The sequence below is a fragment of the Lepus europaeus genome, chromosome 1, assembly GCF_033115175.1.
Source record: "Lepus europaeus isolate LE1 chromosome 1, mLepTim1.pri, whole genome shotgun sequence".
Classification (NCBI taxonomy): Eukaryota; Metazoa; Chordata; class Mammalia; order Lagomorpha; family Leporidae; genus Lepus; species Lepus europaeus.
The window spans coordinates 43,031,393-43,051,008 of NC_084827.1; the positions used below are offsets into that span (position 1 = coordinate 43,031,393).

Here is a 19,616-nt window from a genome sequence, read left to right on the forward strand (position 1 = left end):
ATGGCCCAAGTCCTTGGGCCCTGCACCCCATGGGAGACCAGGAGAAGCACCTGGCTCCTGCCATTGGATCAGCGCGGTGCGCCGTCGCAGCGCGCCTACCGCGGCGGCCATTGGAGGGTGAACCAACGGCAAAAAAGGAAGACCTTTCTCTCTGTCTCTCTCTCACTGTCCACTCTGCCTGTCAAGAAAAAAAAAAAAAAGATTGGCTTATTTACCTGAGTGGCAGGGTGACAGGGAGGTTCACCTCCCATCCACTGGTTCACTCCCCAAATGGCTGCACAGGCCAGGAGCCAGGAACTCCATCCTGGTCTCCCATGTGGGTAGCAGGAACCCGCGGACATGTGCGGCCCTTTATTATTACACTGGGTGGTGCAAATCCAATTTGCCTTATTTGTTCTCAAGTAGAAATGCAGGCGTTTGCTCCCTTCAGAGACCCGGTCAGCTGTTAGAACCGGGACTTTGACGAGCTAGGTTGAGTCTGCTGTCATTTGTACCTCCTGAGGTTTATTTTAAGCAGAGGTTCGCAAACTGGAAGCCACCCTCAGCTTCTGTCTATGCAGAGAGCGCTTCCTGAAGCCTTGGGCTCGTGACAGTTGATGCAATGAGCAGATGTGTGCGTGTTTTGTCTCTACTGTAGGAAATCCCTGGCATCACCCTGGTGACGGAAGAGATCGCTTTGCCTCTGATGCGGGTGAGTGGGCGCGGTGGAGCGCGGCACACACTCTTGCCTGGCTGAGCCTCTGCTGCCCCCCAGTGTGGCGGTGGCTCCAGAGGGAATTGCAAGCTGGCCTGGGAAGACGGGGCGGAGGATGGAGGTGGGGTGGGGGCTTACCTGGTTTTCTGGAGGAGTCGATGAGTGAGATACTGAGGGCAAGCAGAGAATTCCAGTATTCAACATAACCCGTACATGGCACTTGCTGCACCCCTCCCGCCATCTGAACTGTAGGGTTCTGGTTGAGCTGTCTTTACAGGGACGGGTGTCTGGTGCTGCTTGAGATGCCTGGGTTGCACCTGATCCTGCTTCCTGCTAATGAATTTTGGGAAGCAGCAGGTAATGGCTCAGGTACTTAGGTTTCTGCTAGCCACGTGGGAAACCCAGATTGAGTTCTTGGCTTTTGGCTTCAGTGTGGCTCCAGCCCTGGCTGTTGGAGGAGTTTGGGGGATTGAACCAGTGGATGAGAGATCACCCTCTTAATCACCCTCTGAAATTTTTAAAAATACATGCACACGATTACACACACACACACACTCATGCAAAGAATTTGTAATCTGAAAGCCATTAGGTAACTGGGGCCGGGACTGTCTCACTTCCTCCTGGTTCTGAGAAGAGCTTTTCTGTTGCACTGGCTCCCTGTGCAGTCTCAGTGCAGCCCACACACCTCCTTCTGCACACTAAGCTGCGGCCAGGAGTGTCTGTCTACAATCTGGTGGTTTCAGAAGATTTTTAAATACAATAGGCAGAGGAAGGTGGGCGGGGAGAAGAGAAAAATATGCATGTAGTTAACACCGGGGAGACTGTTCGCACAGTTTCCTTGCAGCTCTTTTGTTGTTTTTGGCATCACCTCCTGGTAATTATAGCCTGGTGTGGACTGGGACATCTCAGCTCTTGGCAACCGGCAGCTCAGTGTGCTGCTGCCTTTGACTCTTACATTTGATTCTTTTGGATCCATGAAGGGGCAGGCCAGGTCTGGACAGCTGGGGAAGGCCGTGGGTTTTTTGAGGTCATGGGGATGCAGGCGGGAAGCAAGAGAAAGCAGAGTGGGGGCTGGTGCTGTGGCTCCAGGTGTTGGCTCTGAGAAGGGTCCCATAAGCATGTACTGACCATCTGTGTGTGTAGGCAGAAGCGTGGGACCACTGTGGAGCTCTTATGTAGGAAAGTGAAGGGAGAAGAGAGATTTAGTAATAGTTTCAACAGTGTCTGAAGCAACTCATCCCAAACTGTGTGTGCCTTTACCATCGGTCCCACAGACTCACAATGTGTGTGTGTGTGTTAATTATTTACTTTTATCTATGTGAGAGACAGAGGCAGACAAAGAGGCATCTGCCTGCCTTTCATTTATGGTTCACTACCCCACATGCCTGCCACAGATGAGGCTGAGCCAGGCTGACGCCAGGAGCTTGGAAGTCAATCCAGGTCTCCCATGTGAGTGGCAGGGACCCGAGTATTTGAGCCTTCACCTGCTGCGTCTCAGGGTGTGCATCAGCAGGAGGCTGGAATTGGAAGCAGAGCCAGCACCCAGGCATTCCAAAATGGGATCCCAGCATCCCAAGTGTCGTCTTAATTGCTACACCAAATGCCTGCCCCAGGAACTTGTTGAATGGACAAAAAAGTGACAAAATTATTGAGCGAGAAATGTCACCCACAATCCTATGGTTCTTATCAATGGCTCTCTTCTCCCCCACCCCCACCCCACTTACCTCTTGGTCTTTGCCAAGGGAATGCATATTTAACCTTGTATGGTGATCTAGAAATACTTGATAAATGTTATCAATTATATCAGACATGTTTTCTGTTACTGTATTAACTTATGATTTCTAAAGGCTCTACAGGATTTCACTGGGTTGCTTTTGTCTTATATAATCTTCTTCTGTTTCTGGACATTCAGTTTGTCTCTTGTTCCCATTTCAGAAATTTTTTTTGCTATTAAAAATAACGTTGCAGTGACTACTTTTGAAACATACAGTTTCTCTTTTGGTCTGTTTCCTTAAGGTTAAATGCCAGAAGATCATCAGATAAAAAGCTGTAACCATTTATAGCTTTTGATTCTTATCACAAAGTTGTGATAATTTATACTGCTCTGAACAATTGATCCATTTTATCATAACCTCATCAATGTTGTCTATTTTCACATAAAGAATTAAGTACACGAAGAAGAGTGAACGGGTCATCTTAAACTTTTTTGAAAGACTTTTATTTGTTTGAAAGAATGACTGAGAAAGAGAGGGAGAGACAGAGGGTGAGAGAGAGTGAGCTTCCACGCACTGATTCACTTCACAAATGACTGCAACAGCCAGGACCGGGTCAGGCTGAAGCCAGGAGCCTGGGGCTCCATCCGGGTCTCCTACCCGGGTGGCAGGGATTCATATACTTGAGCCCTCAACTCCTGCCTTCCCAGGCATATTGGCAGGGAGCTGGATTGGAAGTGAAGTGAAGCAGCTGGGACATGAACTAACACTCAAATGGGGGATGCCAATGTCCCAGGCAGCAGCTTAGCTTACTGTGCCACAATGCTGGCTTCCTGGATCCCTCCAAGATTTTTTACCCATTGGCATAGTCCAAGAATAAGATCTGGTTTTGCTTAGGAAGAGAATAGCTTGTTTTTGTTCTCTCTGGTCTGTGTGTATATGTGTGTCTTTGTACATCTTTTCCTCCTTCTACCTCCTATTTTTTTTTTTTTTAAGATTTTATTCATTTGGGGCCGGTGCTGTGGCGCAGTAGGTTAATTCTCCGCCTTCAGCGCTGACATCCTATATGGGCGCTGGTTCTAGTCCTGGCTGCTCCTCTTCCAATCCAGCTCTCTGCTGTGGCCTGGAAAAGCAGTAGAAGATGGTCCAAGTCCTTGGGCCCCTGCACCCACGTGGGAAACCTGGAAGAAGCTCCTGGTTTTGGATCGGCGCAGCTCTGGCCGTTGCGGCCATTTGGGGAGTGAACCAACGGACAGAAGCCCTCTCTCTCTGTCTCTCCCTCTCACTGTCTGTAACTCTACCTCTCAAATAAATAAATAAAATCTTAAAAAAAAAGATTTTATTTATTTATTTGAGAGGTGGAGTTTGAGAGAAAGGTCTACATCCCCTGGTTCACTCCCTGAATGGCAGCAATGACTGGAGGTAGGCTCAACTGGAGCCAGGATCCAGGAGCTTCTTTCAGGTCTCCCATGTGGGTGCAGGGGCCCAAGTACTTTTGCCATCTCCTGCTGCTTTCCCAGGCCATAGCAGAGAGCTGGATCAGAAGTGGAGCAGCTGGGACTAGAACCAGCACCCATGTGGGATGCTGGTGCTGCAGGTGTAGTCCTAGTACACTATGCAACAGCGCCAGCCTCTTGACCACTCCTCTGAACCCTTCTTCGCACTCTTATCCCCTCTCCCCCTGCAGGCAGTTGTTTCCCACTGCCCATCCCCCACCTGCTTGGTGGGAACTCTTGGGTGGCTCTCTCCGGGTTCCTGTGCTAGTGCAGTAGTTCCCTAGGACAAGCTGGGAGGACCCGAATTCTCTCTGACCCTCTCTGCATGGCCCTGCTCTATCCATCAGGGAAGGCAGAGGTAGACCACAGGGACTGGCCCTGGATTCAAGGACAACGTGGCCCTGAGTTTGATTTCAGCCGCTCTCTCTACCGCACTCCTGTGGCTCAACTCGGAGACTAATCAGTGCCTTGCACAGGACACCAGCCCTGAGAGCTCTCATTTGTCTCATTTGACTGCTTGTATAGTTCCACTCTCAGTAAATTGCCGCCCTTGCCTTTGACCTACTTCTTCTACCCCCAAGTCCCAGCTTAATTATACCAGGATGGGCCCCGGGTGCAATGGCGCTGCCCACCCCTGTTCCTCCCTCCCCGGCCCCAGTACTGTGGCTGCGCTTGCACCTGCCTGCCTGGCTCTGAGCACGTGTGACCTGAAGCATGGATTCCCTGTGGAGTCTCTCCTTGCTTCAGCCTCTGTCCCCCAGGCCCCAGGAGCCCCTCCGCCCCCTGCCCACCTCCCCTCTGCTCTCTGCGGCAGGAGTTGCAGGAGGAACAGGCAAATTGAGACAAATGCACACTGCTCTGTCTGCACATGGTTGTAGTGGGATGCGGAGCACTTATTTAATATGTGGCTGTGGTCCTCAACACTCACAGGTTGAAAATCGCACCCCTGATATGCTGGGGAGGTGATGATATCCTGTGGGCAGGGTGGGAATTAGTGCCCAGAGGATACGGAGCCCTGAGAGCTGGCTGGGCCCTCTGCCCCGGTGAGTTTACGGTGAAAACACAGCCCTCGCTGTTCACCGGTCACTTAGCTTATGGCATTTTGTTATAGCAGCCAAACAGACTAAGACACACATGAGCAGGCTGGGAGTAGAGACTTAGTTCAAGTTGGAGATTGTCACCTGCAAGACTGAAAAGACAGCCTCACTTCACAGATGCATCCCAAAAGAATTAAAAAAAAAAAAAAGAACAGGAAGTATATTGAGACAAGGTCCTTGCCTTAAAAGGAACGTTCTGGAGAGTGACTTTCCTGAGAATGACTTCACCCCTTTGTAAAGCATGGGTTTCCCTGGGGAAGTGGCTGCTGCACAAAAGGCTTGCTGACTCCCCTTGACCTGGTGGTGTGGAGAGAAGCCATTACCACGGCTCAGCCTTAGGAAGCGTGTAAGGATTGGACAGGAAGCAGTCACCAAGCAAGGTAAAAGAATGAGCGTGCTACACTGCAGAGATGGGGCGTTCTCACCCGAGTCGTTTTTTACATTGGGCATCTTGCATGCATTTAACCCTCCCTGACCAGAGTCTGGGAGAGCCAGAAAGAGTTAAAGCGCCTCTCATCTTAGGTCCACTCAGGTGCTGGTGTCTGTCAGGGGCCTCATGTCATGGGGCAGCGGGGAAAATCATGCTTGATACCTGGGCTGTTCATTCACCTATTTATATGCTGCTGCTTTGAAAAACTGCGAAGGGGTGGGCGTTGTGGTGTAGTGGGTTAACTTTCTGCTTAAGTGTGTTCAGTTAATATTATAAGCCATGATTTTATGATGCTATAAAGAAGCACTACCTACTAGGAACAGAGTATCTGGCTGTTGCATTCACTGCTGTTACTTTCCTAGAGATGAGGTGAAGAGTAGGGAGTTTCCATCTACCTCCCTGGCTGTGCTGTTCTCATTCATAGATTTGGCTGCAGACATATTGTTTAAGCCTGAAGGCTGAGCACAGAGAAATATCTGTGTATTGGCTTTCTCAATGCATGTGCAGATTCCAAGATGGAATGCCATAGTTCTGGAGCTATAGGTTGTGATTACATTTTGAAAAACCCAGCCCATTAAAAACGGCTAATCATTGTGGAACTACCTAGTTGTACCCGCTGGGGGAAAAAAAATTTGGCTAGCTATGGAGTGCTGCCAAAAGTTCATGGGAAATTCATTTTGTAGAGATGCATGAATTTTTCACGTACACTTTCTGAAGGACTTGCACACTAGGGAAGGAGGAGGAAGTTCATCATTATTCAGGTGACCTTGAACTCAAAGTGTACAAGGGAGCAGCCTCCGGAGTTCTAGCGTTTTTCTGTGTATGGATGTTCTTGCTTCTAACACCTTAGTTAAATGCGGTGCCTTGCTAGATTCCTGCACACACAGAGGCTGTCTGTTTCACTCCAGGCTGGAGGTAGTAGGTCATTGCGTAAAAGCTGAGACTGAGACAGGACCTGCTGTGGAGCCCAACTGCGCGGCAGCTGTGGCTCTGCTGCGGGGGTCCTGGCACACAGAGTTCAAGGCTGCTCCCAGCCTGTAAGAAGATGCTGGGTGAGCAGCAGGAGTAGACCCCCACCGGGGGGGGGGGGGGGGGGCTCTGAGCAATGCGGGGCAGATGTGTGTTCTTGGCAGCAGTTCGCAGAGGCGATGGCCCTAGCAGGTGTTTGTGCTTTGTTTCTGGATTAGTGGGCAACCCAGATCCCAGATGGGAAGCAGTCCCTTCAGGTTCCTTGGTCCTTTTGTTCGATCAATAGCCATGCGGGGCTGCCTCCAGTAGTTGTTTCATGTCATCCTAAGAGACCACATGAGAGCATTTCTGAAGGGACTTGGAATACCTCTTTTCACATCAAAATTTCAAACTCTCCTTTGTGCTTTAAAAGATAAAAAACAACTTCCAGGTCATTCCTTGATTACCTATGATACCACAGTCTCCTGGAAGTAGCCAATTGCTGGGTATTTTCTTATACAGCATTTTGGCGTATTTTTTTTTAAAGCCCTGTGAGCTCCTTTGAAGTGGCTGGCGATGTGCTCCTTGGGAGGCTGTGGCTTCCTCCTGGTGCTGGTGGTGGTCCTGGCAGGCGGGGTGTGTGTGTGTGTGTGTGTGTGTGTGTGTGGTGTGTGTGAAGGGCTGACTTCGTTCGCTCCCCGGTCTGTGCGGGTTGCGGTCTTTCCTCTCCTCCCTCCATGCCAGGTTACAACATCCACAGTTTTCTGTTGGAGCTGCTTTTACCCTGTGAACGAGCACCCTGGAACTCCCTGGGCCTTCAGGAGCCCTCAAAGATGCACCCTCCCCTCCTCTGGAACCAACAAGATCGCAGGTCTTTGGAGAGCGGCTGCTTTCACAGCCTTTAAGCCAGAGGTGTAGGTTGAGTGAAACACTGGAGGGTGGGGGTGGACAGTCTCGGGTTGACCTCAGGATTACCTGGGGGACTTGTGAAACTCCCAAGGCTCAGCTCGCACCTCCAGGGCATGTGACTCAGGTGGTTCTGTTGTGTTCCTGGAGCTGAAAATTGCATGCCAGAGGTCACTGGCGCAGAAAACAAACTGTGTTTTATTGGAAAATTTTTACTAATTTATGAAAGAGAGAGAGAGAAATTTCCATTGGCTGGTTTGTTCCCCAAATGCCTGTAACAGCCAGGGTTGGGCCAAGCCAAAGTCAGGAGCCAGGAATTCAATCTGGGTCTCCCACATGCATGGCAGGGACCCAACTACTTAAGCCATCACCTCAGGGTGCGCATTAGCTGGGGGCTGGAATCTGAAGCAGAGGCAAGACTCCAACCCAGGCACTGTGACAAGGGATGCAGGTATTCCAACTGGTGTCTTAACCCGGTGCATCAAACTCACAGCCCCTGCCACTGGCTGTTCCTCTTCCTACTCCCTGCCTTTGATGTAAACCCAGAATCGGAGGCAGCCTCATGGTACAGTGGTGAACGTGCTGCTTGGGTTGCCTGCATCCCAAGTTAGAGCGACCAGGTTTGAGTCCCACCTTCACTTCCAACCCAGATTCCTGATAACGTGCAGCCTGGGAGACAGCGTTTGATGGCTCAGGTATTTGGGTCCCTGCCACCCATGTGGGAGACCTGCTGTTTCCAACGCCCCCTCCTGTCTCTCTATTGTCAGTTTGCAGAGGGTTATGAAGGAAGGGATTTTTAGATGGGGGAGTGAGAAGGAAGGTAAGGTGGGAGAATTTGCCTAGGAGCTCTCATGTGAACATCTGGCCTGAGGGAACAGGATGAAGTGACAGGTAGAAGACATCTGAATCTCTCCCCTCCCACGTTCTGTCCTGGGTGAGGTCTGGGTGGACCACGTCCTAGGCAGTGGGTCACAAGCAAGCAGAGTTACTAGCTAAAGTGACCACCAGATGTCGCCACAGCACCAATTAGCTTTCTGGCTTTTGGCATGGGTGTGCCAGAGTCCAAACCTAGGACAAGGGAGCTGCAGTGACTTCCAGCCAGGGACCTAACCCTGCCACGTATCCATGGGCTTTGCCTTATTATTTCTCCAATACAAAGAAGAGGGGTGATTATCAATAAACGGAAAGGGAAAGTGAGCAGGTAGGTCAAGCGAAGGGCGAGACCTGACTCCAGCTGTCCGCTTTCCCCTGGTGACGGCATTTTCTTTGAAATAGTTTTTCCCTCTCTAGGAGAAGAGATGTTGGCTGGGTAGGCATCTGGGGCTTTCAAACGGTGAGATTTAATATTATCATGTAATTCCCTTTACTGATAGTCCACATCCGTGTCAATCCAGTTGTGACGGCTAACGTGCTCTTCTTCAACATGAGGGCATTTTTCTTGAGTGAAGTGTACTTTGAGTTCTCTCCTGTTCTTGCAGCTCAGTCAAGTCTGTCGCCATGGCAGACAAGAGCTCACTTTGTTTTGTGCTTGCATGTTGCATCCTTGGCTCCAGTCAAATCTTTTTTTAAGTGCGCCTATTTTGGCAAGAAAGAATATGTATCGTAAATCTGTTCTCGTTGGTTTAGAAAACAAATTGAGTCAGTATGTCCTTCAACATTAAAAATGCATTAACACTATATCTCATTGTTCTCAATGAAAAGAATGACTGCATTCTTGCTCCAGGGCACTGGAACTATAGCCATAATTTAAAGACTTACATAGAATAGCAACTAATTCTGTTTTGAAATATTTGACAACTGAGTGTGAAACTAGTCTAGATTTTGAAAAATATCCTCAGGAGCGAATGATCTTAGCAGGAAGGTAAGCCCACTCCACTGGCTCTGAGTTTTATGAGTGGTCTTGAAGGAACATGGATTGTTGATACAATCCAAGTCAGAAAAAGGGATCTCGAGGGAGGAAATGGCTTGATGGGTTCACGTAGCGTCTCCGTTAAGCCGAGATCCTGGAAAGTCCTGTTGATTCGGGGAGTGGGTGGCAGTTCCCCCTGCTGTAAAGGGGATAGAAAATGAAGCAGAATGGTGAGGCTCTGTCTCAGAATTGCTACTGGGACTGGTAGAAGTGTCCAATCAGAAATGCTGCCAAGCGGGAGCCATGGAAATGAGGCTTGGGTCGTCTGGTTCTTGGGCCTGCTCCTCGAGCTCACCGACCTATGTGTGTCTTACAGGTGCACAGCTTTAAGGGCTACTGGGAGAAACTGAACTCCAACCTCGAGTACGTCAAGTACGCCAAGCCGCACTTACGCTATAACAACAGTGTGGTCAGGAGAGAATGGCAGAACCTGACTGCCGAGGAGGTACGTGTGGTCCCGGAGAACGAAGCGAGCAGCACAAACAGCGCTGCCTTGTGGGCACGAGGCTGGCTGGCGTTGGCCACGCTCCTCCCAGTCACCAGGCACTTGCCCGCGGTGGTGGCTCATCTCCCAGTAGGCAGACGGAGGCAGCGTCTGTGGCCTCTGTTCTCTGAGTGGGGAATGGAAGTGTAGAAGTTTGATTGGTGTCCACATCTCAGATGCAGTTTTTTTAAAGGATTTATTTTATTTATTAGAGAGGCAGAGAGAGAGAGAGAGAGAGAGAGAGAGAGAGAGAGAGGTGTTCCATCTGCTGGTTCACTCCCCAGATAGCTGTAATGGTCACAGCTGTGCCAATCTGAAGCCAGGAGCTTCCTCCGGATCTCCCACACATACGTGCAGGGGCCCAAGGACTTGGGCCATCTTCCACTGCTTTCCCAGGCCATAGCAGAGAGCTGGATCGGAAGTGGAGCAGCCAGGACCCAAACTGGAGCCCATATGGGATGTCAGTGCTGCAGACTGGGGTTTAATGTGCTGCACCACAGCACCGGCCCCTCAGATGTATTCTTGTATGACTTGTGTGGTTGAAAATATTAGGTCATCAAGGTGTTCCTGTTACCGGAGAAATTGCAGGGTTCTTGCCTTCGCGCAAGAAAGAATTCAGGCGTGAGACAGAGAGTAGTGGGAGGTAAAATAGCAAGGTTTATTAGGAAGGGACATCTGTAAGGATGGATGGGCACCTCTCCAGACAGAGCCTGAGAGACTGGGGGGGGAGGAAGGAGTGGAGAGTACACCTGGCCAGGCCAGGCCAGTCGGCGGCTCAGCAAAGATGCAGAGAGAGCTGAGCGCGCAGTCCAGTTGAGGCTGGGGGTTTTTAAGGAGATGGGTCTTGCTTCCCCACCTCTGCTGCTCTTGGAACAAAGAGCTTTTTGGATGTAAATAGAAAAACTTATCTTGAAGGTCTGAAACAAAAGACTTTATGGATGCAAATGTTATCAGACCAGAGGAAGGGAGCAGGGTGTTTGAGATGCAGATACTAGGCTGCACCTGGGAGATTGTGGAAGGCAGAAGGGGGCAGGGCAGGATGTGAGGGCCAGGCTGCCCCTGAAACATTATGGGGATGACTTTGAGATGCAGATGCATATGCTGGACATAGATGTCTTCTCTTTAGGCCTGTTACACACACATAAGCTCATAACTGACTACCTACCTAACATTCCTAAATTAGTGGTGGCCAGGGGTTGAGGTGGTTAAGGGAGGGAGAATGGATATTTTCTGACTGTAAAGGGAGCCCAAGGGACATCTTTGAAGAGATGGGACTATTCTGGATCTTGACTAAAGGGGTGCGCTGTGGGACAGGAACCTACATGTTTGGTAAGATGCCATTGAACTACACACACACACATACACACGCACACACACACATTAAAACATGGCAGAGGAGGGGTGTGGTGGGGAGACTGGACAAAGGGTCCATGGGATCTCTGTAGTGTTGTATATAGTGTAGAGTTGTATATAGTATAAGGGTACTTCAAAAAGTTAATGGAAAAAATGGAATTAAAAGATGTTTATTTTGGGGGCAAAAGGTATTGAAATCCGTTATAAAATTTCTGAAGCTCTTAACTATAATGCATTTTTTTAAAGACTTAATTATTTGAGAGGCAGAGTTAGAGAATGAGGGAGAGACAGATAGGTCTTCCATCTGCTGGTTCATTCCCCAAATGGCTACAATGGCTGGAGCTGGGCCGATCTGAAGCCAGGAGCCAGGAGCTTCTTTCAGGTCTCCCACACAGGTGCAGGGGCCCAAGGACTTGGGCCATTTTCTGCTGGTTTCCCAGGCCAGAGCAGAGAGCTGGATAGGAAGAGGAGCAGCTGGGACTCAAACCAGAACCCATATGGGTTGCTGATGTCACAGGCAGAGGCTTAGGGCACTATGCCACAGCGCTGGCCCGCATTGTTTTTGATGTGCAAATGGTCACCCCGAGCATGTTCACCTTTGACACTCCTGATGTTTTCTCACTCTCAGAAAACAGGAAAAAGGAGGTCCGTGGCATATGTGCGGAATATTCTCGATAACGCAGTCAGGTAAGTGCTGTGAAAAGTGGCTGTCTATGTAGATGGCTGTCTTGGACCCTGGTGGCTACAGTTCCAGGAAGGAGCCTCTTTAGCTGTGTATCCTTAGCAAAATGGGTGGCGCTGCTGGCTTCCTGAGTGTGGCCACCTGGGCCGCATTTTGAGTTCTGTGCTGGGATTTCTAGAGGCAAAAGCTTCTATGCTGAACCTTACAGACCCGCACCCTGGGGATGGACAGTTTCCACCGGAAAGGTGGAAAACAAAGCTCTCACAAGAGCACTTTGTGAATCAAAGGTGTTAGTGGGCGGGTGAGCTGGCTCTTATTTTGAAAGCTCGGTCTCTGCAGTAGGTGAGTCACTGCCCAGTGCTAGCAGCAGACGCCCCATTCCTGCCTCTCTTCTATTTTCTGTCCCCATGATTTCCAAGAATGGAGAGAGCGGCAACAGTTCTAAATGACTTTAAATGACTTGCCATAGTCGGCTCTAGAGTGCTTGGAGATTCTCTGATGGCCCCGGGGTGCCTTTGTTCCACTGATTGAAGTTTGAGGTTTTGCAGCAGCCTGAGAACAGTTTCTGCAGTGGTTTCACGGGGTGGTGAGGGAGGATGTCTTTGGATGGTGTCGTGGTTTACATTTCGTTCTTTGAATACTGCTTCCTCACACGGCTCTCATTTCTCCGCAGGGTGATTTCTAACCTAGAAGCAAGGAATTTGGGTAAGAAAAGACCTGTAAGAAAGCCTTCTGGGTTGCACTGTGTGGCCAGAAAATCCCTGACAGGAGTGGATTGTTCCACCCAGCCCTGCCATGTCTGTCTTGGCTCCGGGACCGGGACCGTTAGGGACAGCTGCTCCACGGGTTCTTGCGGGAGGAGTCCCTGGGCGTTGGCTGCTGGGTTTCATTATTTCTCCTGACACTTGATCTAGTTATCGTGCCCTCTGGCTGTACCCAAGCATGCCCTTGACCTTTCCCTTGGGTCTTGGGGTTGATTTCTTCCCAGCTGTCTGATCATAGAGTCTGACTTGTATGCGCCTTTCATTTTGGTTTTTCCCCTGGGCACATGATGGGCAAGGTCCTGGGTACAAAGACTGAGGAGGCCCCATGGGCATTAAGCGTGGTTCTGGGGGAGAGAGCCTGGCCTTGAATCCCTGCACTGTCCCACGCCGATCGCCGATCGCAGGGTCTCGGGCAAGTCATTGTCTCTGTGAGGCTCTGGGAGGGAGAAAGCAAGAGTAAACAGGGTTATGTGGACAGCACCCAGCCTGGGAGGCACCCGAGGTGGTTCCCTCATCAGTGTGAGAGGGAGAAAATGCTAACCGTCATTTCTAAAGCCGGTGGCAGTGGGCAGGGCGGGACAGCTGGGGGAGGGAGAGAAGTTGGAAGAGGCTCCACCGAGGGTGACGTCTGAGTTGAGTCTCAAGAAACAAGGGGAACTTAGGGGAAATTTGGGAAGGGCACTGCTGAGTGGACATAGGTACACACCTTCTGGTTGGCTGTTCTCGTGCCTCGTGAAGTTCCGCCTTCATTAAGCAAGCTGTGTTTTTGTAGCCCACTCCTGCTTTATGGGCTTGGATGTTTGGGGTATACACTGGGTGACCCTGGTGGAAACTATTTTCTGCAGTCCCTTGCTGCACATCCTGCAGCTGTGCACACAGCCCAATGAACCATGACAGTGAACTTGTGCAGCCCGGGCCAGCAGAGCCTGAGCTCACTGAGGAGCCCCAGGGGAACCAGCCCCTGGCTATGTGACCAGGCCAGCTGTGCCAGATGCCAGGGCTTCTGCCCTGCCAATGGGGGTGGGGCCTGAACGTGTGGGATCCAGGCTCACCCTCCTTGCATTGCTTGTGGTGTTGCATGGTGGGAAATGTTGCTGGGCTGCTGGGGATTTCTGTTGGGTCCACCCTTCTCACACTCTCACACTGCTTACGGGGCTGCTCCTGCTGCTCGGCCTCAGCCTGATTGAATCCTGGCTCTGGGCTGCCAGTTCTCTCATCATGCGTTTTAGCAAACGTCCCCTTCCTTTCCTGTGTTTTGCTTGCAGCTGTTTCCCACGTGAGGGTGCCGCCACTGCCTGGAACAGCCCTGTGAGGTTCTGAGCCACTGGGCTCAGGTTTTGAGCGGTTCCCTCTCAAACCCAAGGGTTGAATAGGATCCTAGTAGCATTTATTCTGAGGGGCAGAGGGGGATCCATGCCCTCGCGGGAGGAGCTGTCAGCCTGCTGAGCATGGCTGTGCTGCCAGCCCGCTTGCCTGGCCTGGGCCTTGGTGTTCTGGGCGAGGAGCAATGGGCAGGCAGGGGTGGGTGGAGGAGCCATAGGGCAGATCTTCAGGGAGACTGTGTTGGTGTGCCCTTGTGGTCTGGCTAGCATAGAGCAAATCAAGGTGCGGAAAGTGCCGATGGAGTAAACCTCACCCAACGCTTCTTCATCCTGGTCTAGCCACTTTTCCAGTCTGAAAACTTGTGCCCATGGGTGTCATTGGTCACAGCAATTGGCTCGTGCCCTCAGCTCAACAGTTTGCAAAGTTAAGGGACCACAGGGTGAGAAGGTAGGAGGGAGCTGTGCAATCGCTGGCCCCCTGTGTGTCACCCTCCCTAGGGTTGAGAGAGGGCCCCCTGTTCTCCAGTGAGGTGGAGGTCCTTCGACAGTGGTGAGTTTGGGTGTTACAACCAGAGCCTTCTTGGGTTGAGACGTGTGTTCCTTCCTCTGGTTCTTCTTCTGTCTTCCCCTCCCATTGCACACAGTGCTCTGGGTGTCACCGCAAGATAGGCCAGCTTGTAGGCTCTAGGTCAGACTAGCTGGTGAGCAAATTTCCCACCAGGGAAGTGTTAGGTTTTCCAAGGGGTCCAGGGAAGGGAAAGTCGGGCTGATTCTTCTTCCTTCTAAGCTATTTCCCCCAAATCACCCTGCTTTTGACTGTCGCCCCTGTTGAATTGCAGAGCCAAGGTTGATACCCCTGCTGCAGGAAGAGGACGACCACCAGCGGCTGCTCATGGGGCTGGTGAGTGCCCTGCGCGCTCCCGAGGGCGGCCGACAGAGGGCCCCACTGGGAAGGGAGCAGGTCTCACTCTGAAGCTGTCATTCACTCTGCCAACAGAGTCGTTGCCCGTCACTGTGGACCCTGTGTGTCCAGCGGTGAGCAACACAAATAGGACTTCTGTCCCCTTGAAGTCCAGTGGAGGGAGACACACACTGACAGACACACTCAGTCCTAAATCACAATGAGGGCTGTATTGCATCGGGGTGTTTTTAAAAAGGGAAAGTGCAGCATCCTTGTAGCATCTGCATTTGAAGCTTAGAATGCAATAGAAAAAAGTATTCTTTCTCAAGAGGTCCTATGGCTAGGATGGACAAAGGAAAATAGAACTGTAAATAAGTTAATTGAGGAGCAGAAAGAGTAGGTAGATCCAAAATCCTTGAAAACCCTGATTCATGAGATATGGAGAAAGTCTAAAAAAATACTTTAAATGTTGTGCATACTTAAGTAAGAACAGGACTAGGGGCTGGTGTAGTCGTGTAATGGGGTAAGCCACCGCCTGCACTGCTACAGCCCGTGTGGGCACTGGTTCAAGTCCTGGCTGCACCACTTCGGATCCAGCTCCCTGCTGATGCACCTGGGAGTGCAGAGAAAGATGGCCCAAATGCTTGGGCCCTTGCACCCACATGGGAGACCTGGAAGAAACTCCTGGTTTTGGCTTGGTCCAGCCCTGCTGTTGTGGCCATTTGGAGAGTGAGCCAGTGGATGGAAGATCTCTCTTTCTCTATAACTCTGCCTTTCAAATAAATTAATAAGAATGGGATAATGTGTTACCTCAAATATGGCAAGTTTAAAAATATATATAAACCCATGTATAAGCCACACATAAAAATACATATAAATACACTTGAGAAGTCCAGTTAAATAATTTTCTTAGTGAGTAGAATTTACCAAATCTAGTCAAAGAAGAAAAGCTGAAAACCCAACAACTATAGAATAATTTAAAACAATATGTCAATGATGATAGGGAAAAGAGATTTGAGTAAAAGAAAACTTAAAACCTAAGCTGAAAAACAGATAAAAAATACATTTGGGAAAAGAAACATATGGTAAATGATTAACATCTAGGGTATAAATAGTTTATAAAGCAGCAGGGAAGCAAACAAAGCTCTGATTAATCAATTTTCAAAAGTAAACGGCCAGGGCTTGCATTGTGGTACAACAGGATGAGCTGCTGGCTGCAGTGCCAACATCACATATGGGCACTGGTTCGAGTCCCAGTCGCTCCACTTCTGATCCAGTTCCCTGCTAATGTGCCTGGGAAAACAGAGAGGATGGCTCAGGTACTTGGGCCCCTGCACCCACAAGGGAGACCCCAAAGAAGCTCCTGGTTTCAGATTTAGCTCAGCTCTGGCAGTTGCAGCCATTTGGGGAAATAACCAGCAGATGGAAGATCTCTCTGTCTCCTTTCTCTCTGCAACTCTTTCAAACAAATAAATAAATATTAAAAGAAAAAAAAAAGAGTAAATAGCCAAAAAGTCTAGAATAGAGGAGAAGAAAAAAATTCAGCATCAGCATGGCTGCAATTAAATGACAAGTAGCCCAACAGGTTTCTTCTTTTTAAAATGTTTATGTATTTGGAAAGCACAGAGTGAGGGAGACAGGTGGACAGAAATCTTCCCTCTGCTGGCTCACTCCCCAAATGCCTGCAACAGCTGTGACTGGGCCAGGCTGAAGCCAGGAGCCAGGAAAGCCATTCAGAGCTCCCAGGTGGGAAGCAGGGCCCGATTACTTGAGCCGTCACCACTCCCTCCTAGTGTGCACGTTAGCAGGAATCCGGAGCTGATGCAGAGCTGGACATGCTGGAATCAATGCAGGTGTCCCAACCCCTGTCTTCACCACTGCGCCAAATGCCCAACAGCAAGTGACTTTTTGTTTCCTGTTTTTTTTTTTTTTCCTTTTCAGTCTATCAGGTTAGCTATGGTTTAAAAATCATACTAGTGAAGTTCAGGGCACAGGGAATTGGATATCCTCATGAAACGTACTTAAGAATTAGTACAACCACTGCCTTTTGGTGGTATTTTACAAACCTTAATTATGTAACCTAACAAATTCGATTTCTAGGAATTGAGTCTGACAGAGTAATTAGATATATGGGAAATAGACGACAAATAATTCTTTTGTAAGAATTTTTCAAAAAGATTTACTTATTTGAAAGAGTTAAAGGGGGAGAGACAGAGTCAGAGATCTTCCAACCACTGATTCACTCCCCAGTGCTGGGCCAGGCCCAAGTCGAGCCAGGAGCATCTTCCAAGTTTCTCATGTGGGTGGCAGGGGGCTCAGGCACTTGGGCCTTCCTCTGCTGCTTTCCCCAGGCCATTAGCAGGGAGTTAGATGGGAAGTAGAGCAGCTGGGACATGAACCAGCACCCATACGTGATGCTGGCACTGCAGGCTGCAGCTTTACCCACTATGCCACAATGCCAGCCTCTGTAAGAATTTTTCGTGGCATGAATGGTACTAGTAAAATATGCCGTAAGTACAAGAAGGGAATAAATATTTTAACCATAGCACTTTCATAAAATTAATTACTGTGAAGCCACTAAAACTAGTATGACAAGGAATATTTAATGAGATAAGGAAACTATTATAAAAGCAGATTTATAAAACATCAGGATGGATGTGTGTATAACTACAACAAAAAATCCCAAATGTAAACACAGATGGTTGGATTATGGATGGTTTTAAGTTTCATCCTTTATGGTTATGGTAGAAAAATCTTAAAACACAAGAAGATATGCATTATTTTTCAAACTTGTTTAAAAGCCAAATCAATCAGTGCATGTAGGAGGCTGGATTGAAAGGAGATACCCCCGGAAGCTGGCCCGGAGGTCACGGGAAATCTGGGAACATGCTAGAAAGAAGATGTGGGCACCTGTGATGCCAGCTGTGCAGCTCTCATGGGCTGTTTAGTGGCACAGTGGTCACTCCAGCCAGGAAAGCCCCTTGCAGAACAGGGTGTCGAGGCAGGAGCAAGAAGAGGAGAAAGAAAGAGAGAAGCAAAAAGTGAGAAGGGCTGGGAATTCTAACTAGTGACCAGGGGGGTGCCCCGGGGGTGATCACAACAGGGCAGGCATAGCCACAAGCCTGTTTGGAGGCACCGGAATCCTTTGCGTGCTGGGGGTTGTGTTGACTGTCAGTGGCAGACAGAGGTACCCCGTGTTACTGCCTTTATCATTCCTGCCTCTGACCTTCAGAACACCAAACACTCCTGGCCCTGTTAGCACGGTCATTTCATGCTCACAGTTGTTCCCGTTAATCCCCCAAGGACATTGAGAGTAGTAGTATCAATCTTTTGGTAGATTCTGCCATCCTTGACTTCTTTTTTGATGTTTATTTTTTAATTGTTACTTAAAAGACACAGAGAAAGGGGGGGAGAGAGGGAGGGAAGGAGAGAGAGAGAGAGACCTACCATCCTATGGTTCACTTCCCAAATGGCTGCAACAGCCAGGGCTAGGCCAGGCTGAAGCCGGGAGCTGGGAACTCCATCTGGGTCCCCCACATGGGTGGCAGGGGCCCAAGTATTTGAGCCATCATGGGATCAGTCCCAGGATGCATTCCCTTGAAGCTGGGTTGGACAAAGGGCAGCTGGGGCTTGAGCCAGCACTCGGACGTGGGATGCAGGCGTCACAGCCGCCCCAGTCTTTGACTTGTCCACTGACGCCTAGGGAGTCCTCACTCTCCGCTGGGCCTGGGCCTACTCTCAGTTGCTCACTGGGCTTGGGTAAATCATCAGTCCTTCCTCTTGAGGAAAATGTTGGGGCCCCCTGACTGATGGTCACCAGGGAAGAACTGAAAGCTTGCGTTTCTGGTGGTGGGGTCGTCCACATCGGGGTTCCTCCGACTGATAGGGAGTGTTAATAAACAGGTCTGATTGAGATATGCCCCAATGCATTTTCTGTTTTCAGATGGTGTCTGAGCTAAGAGACCATCTTCTGAGACACCTCCAGGGCGTGGAAAAGAAGAAAATTGAACAGATGGTTCTGGACTATATTTCAAAATTGGTTTGTTTGGCTTTTTGATCTCCTTACTCTCTCTCCCCACTACCTACTCCTCTCTGTCCCCTTCTTAATTCTCAGAATGTGGTACAGTGAACTCATGTGTGTGTTTTCCTTAAAGATTTATTTACTTATTTATTTGAAAGGCAGATAGAGAAATCAATCGATCTGCCATTCACTCCCCAAATGGCAGCAACAGCTGGGACTGGGCTGGTCCAGGCTGAAGCCAAGAGCAAGGAGCTTCTTTCAGGTCTCCTCTCCCACCTGGGTGCAGGGGCCCAAGCACTTGGGCCAGCTTCTGCTGTTTTCCCAGGGGCATTAGCAGGGCACTGGATTGGAAGTGGAACAGCCAAGACTTGAACCAGCACCCATCTGGGATGCCGGCACCGCAGGAGGAGGCTTAACCTTCTATGCCACAGCGCCAGCCCACGTGTATTTTTTAATTTGGGTTTTTGGAGCGCTCCTATTCTCAAAGCGGTGTATTTGGTGCTGTGTAAGAACAATAAAGAATGAGCACTTGGTTTCACAAGTGACTTATTGTTCTCCCTTTAAGTAGCAATTATAAACTCACAGACACTCAGGACAATGAATTCACCATGGTTGCCCAATGTTCACATCTCATCTTGGCAACTCCCAGCTCCTGTGAATCAGTAAGAATGATTTCTGTACCTGGGGACTGGTACAGGCGTGAGAGAACTTGAACTTCCATTCATGCTTAGCTCCGACAGCTCGACTAGCACAGCTTCCGGCTCAGTTGTGGAGATGCTACTACGTTAGAGTCTGCCCAGGACGTCGGTGGCTCATTCATTGCCTGGTAGCCACTTACTGAAACTGTGCAGTGCAAATGAGTGACAGCAGTCCTCGTGTAAATAGAAATGAGGCGGT

General features: G+C 49.6%; 1 protein-coding gene across 3 annotated transcripts in view; it reads left to right on the forward strand.

Annotated features, from left to right (window-relative positions):
- Window positions 1-19,616, forward strand: part of GSAP (gamma-secretase activating protein) — a 114,448-nt gene that overhangs the window by 79,047 nt on the left and 15,785 nt on the right. For all 3 annotated transcript variants that reach the window (XM_062211959.1, XM_062211923.1, XM_062211850.1), the window contains exons 19-24: window positions 638-691; window positions 9,509-9,637; window positions 11,658-11,716; window positions 12,385-12,416; window positions 14,637-14,698; window positions 18,642-18,737. In XM_062211959.1, the coding sequence (XP_062067943.1) occupies window positions 638-691; window positions 9,509-9,637; window positions 11,658-11,716; window positions 12,385-12,416; window positions 14,637-14,698; window positions 18,642-18,737 (432 nt within the window). The remainder of the gene's footprint in view (window positions 1-637; window positions 692-9,508; window positions 9,638-11,657; window positions 11,717-12,384; window positions 12,417-14,636; window positions 14,699-18,641; window positions 18,738-19,616) is intronic.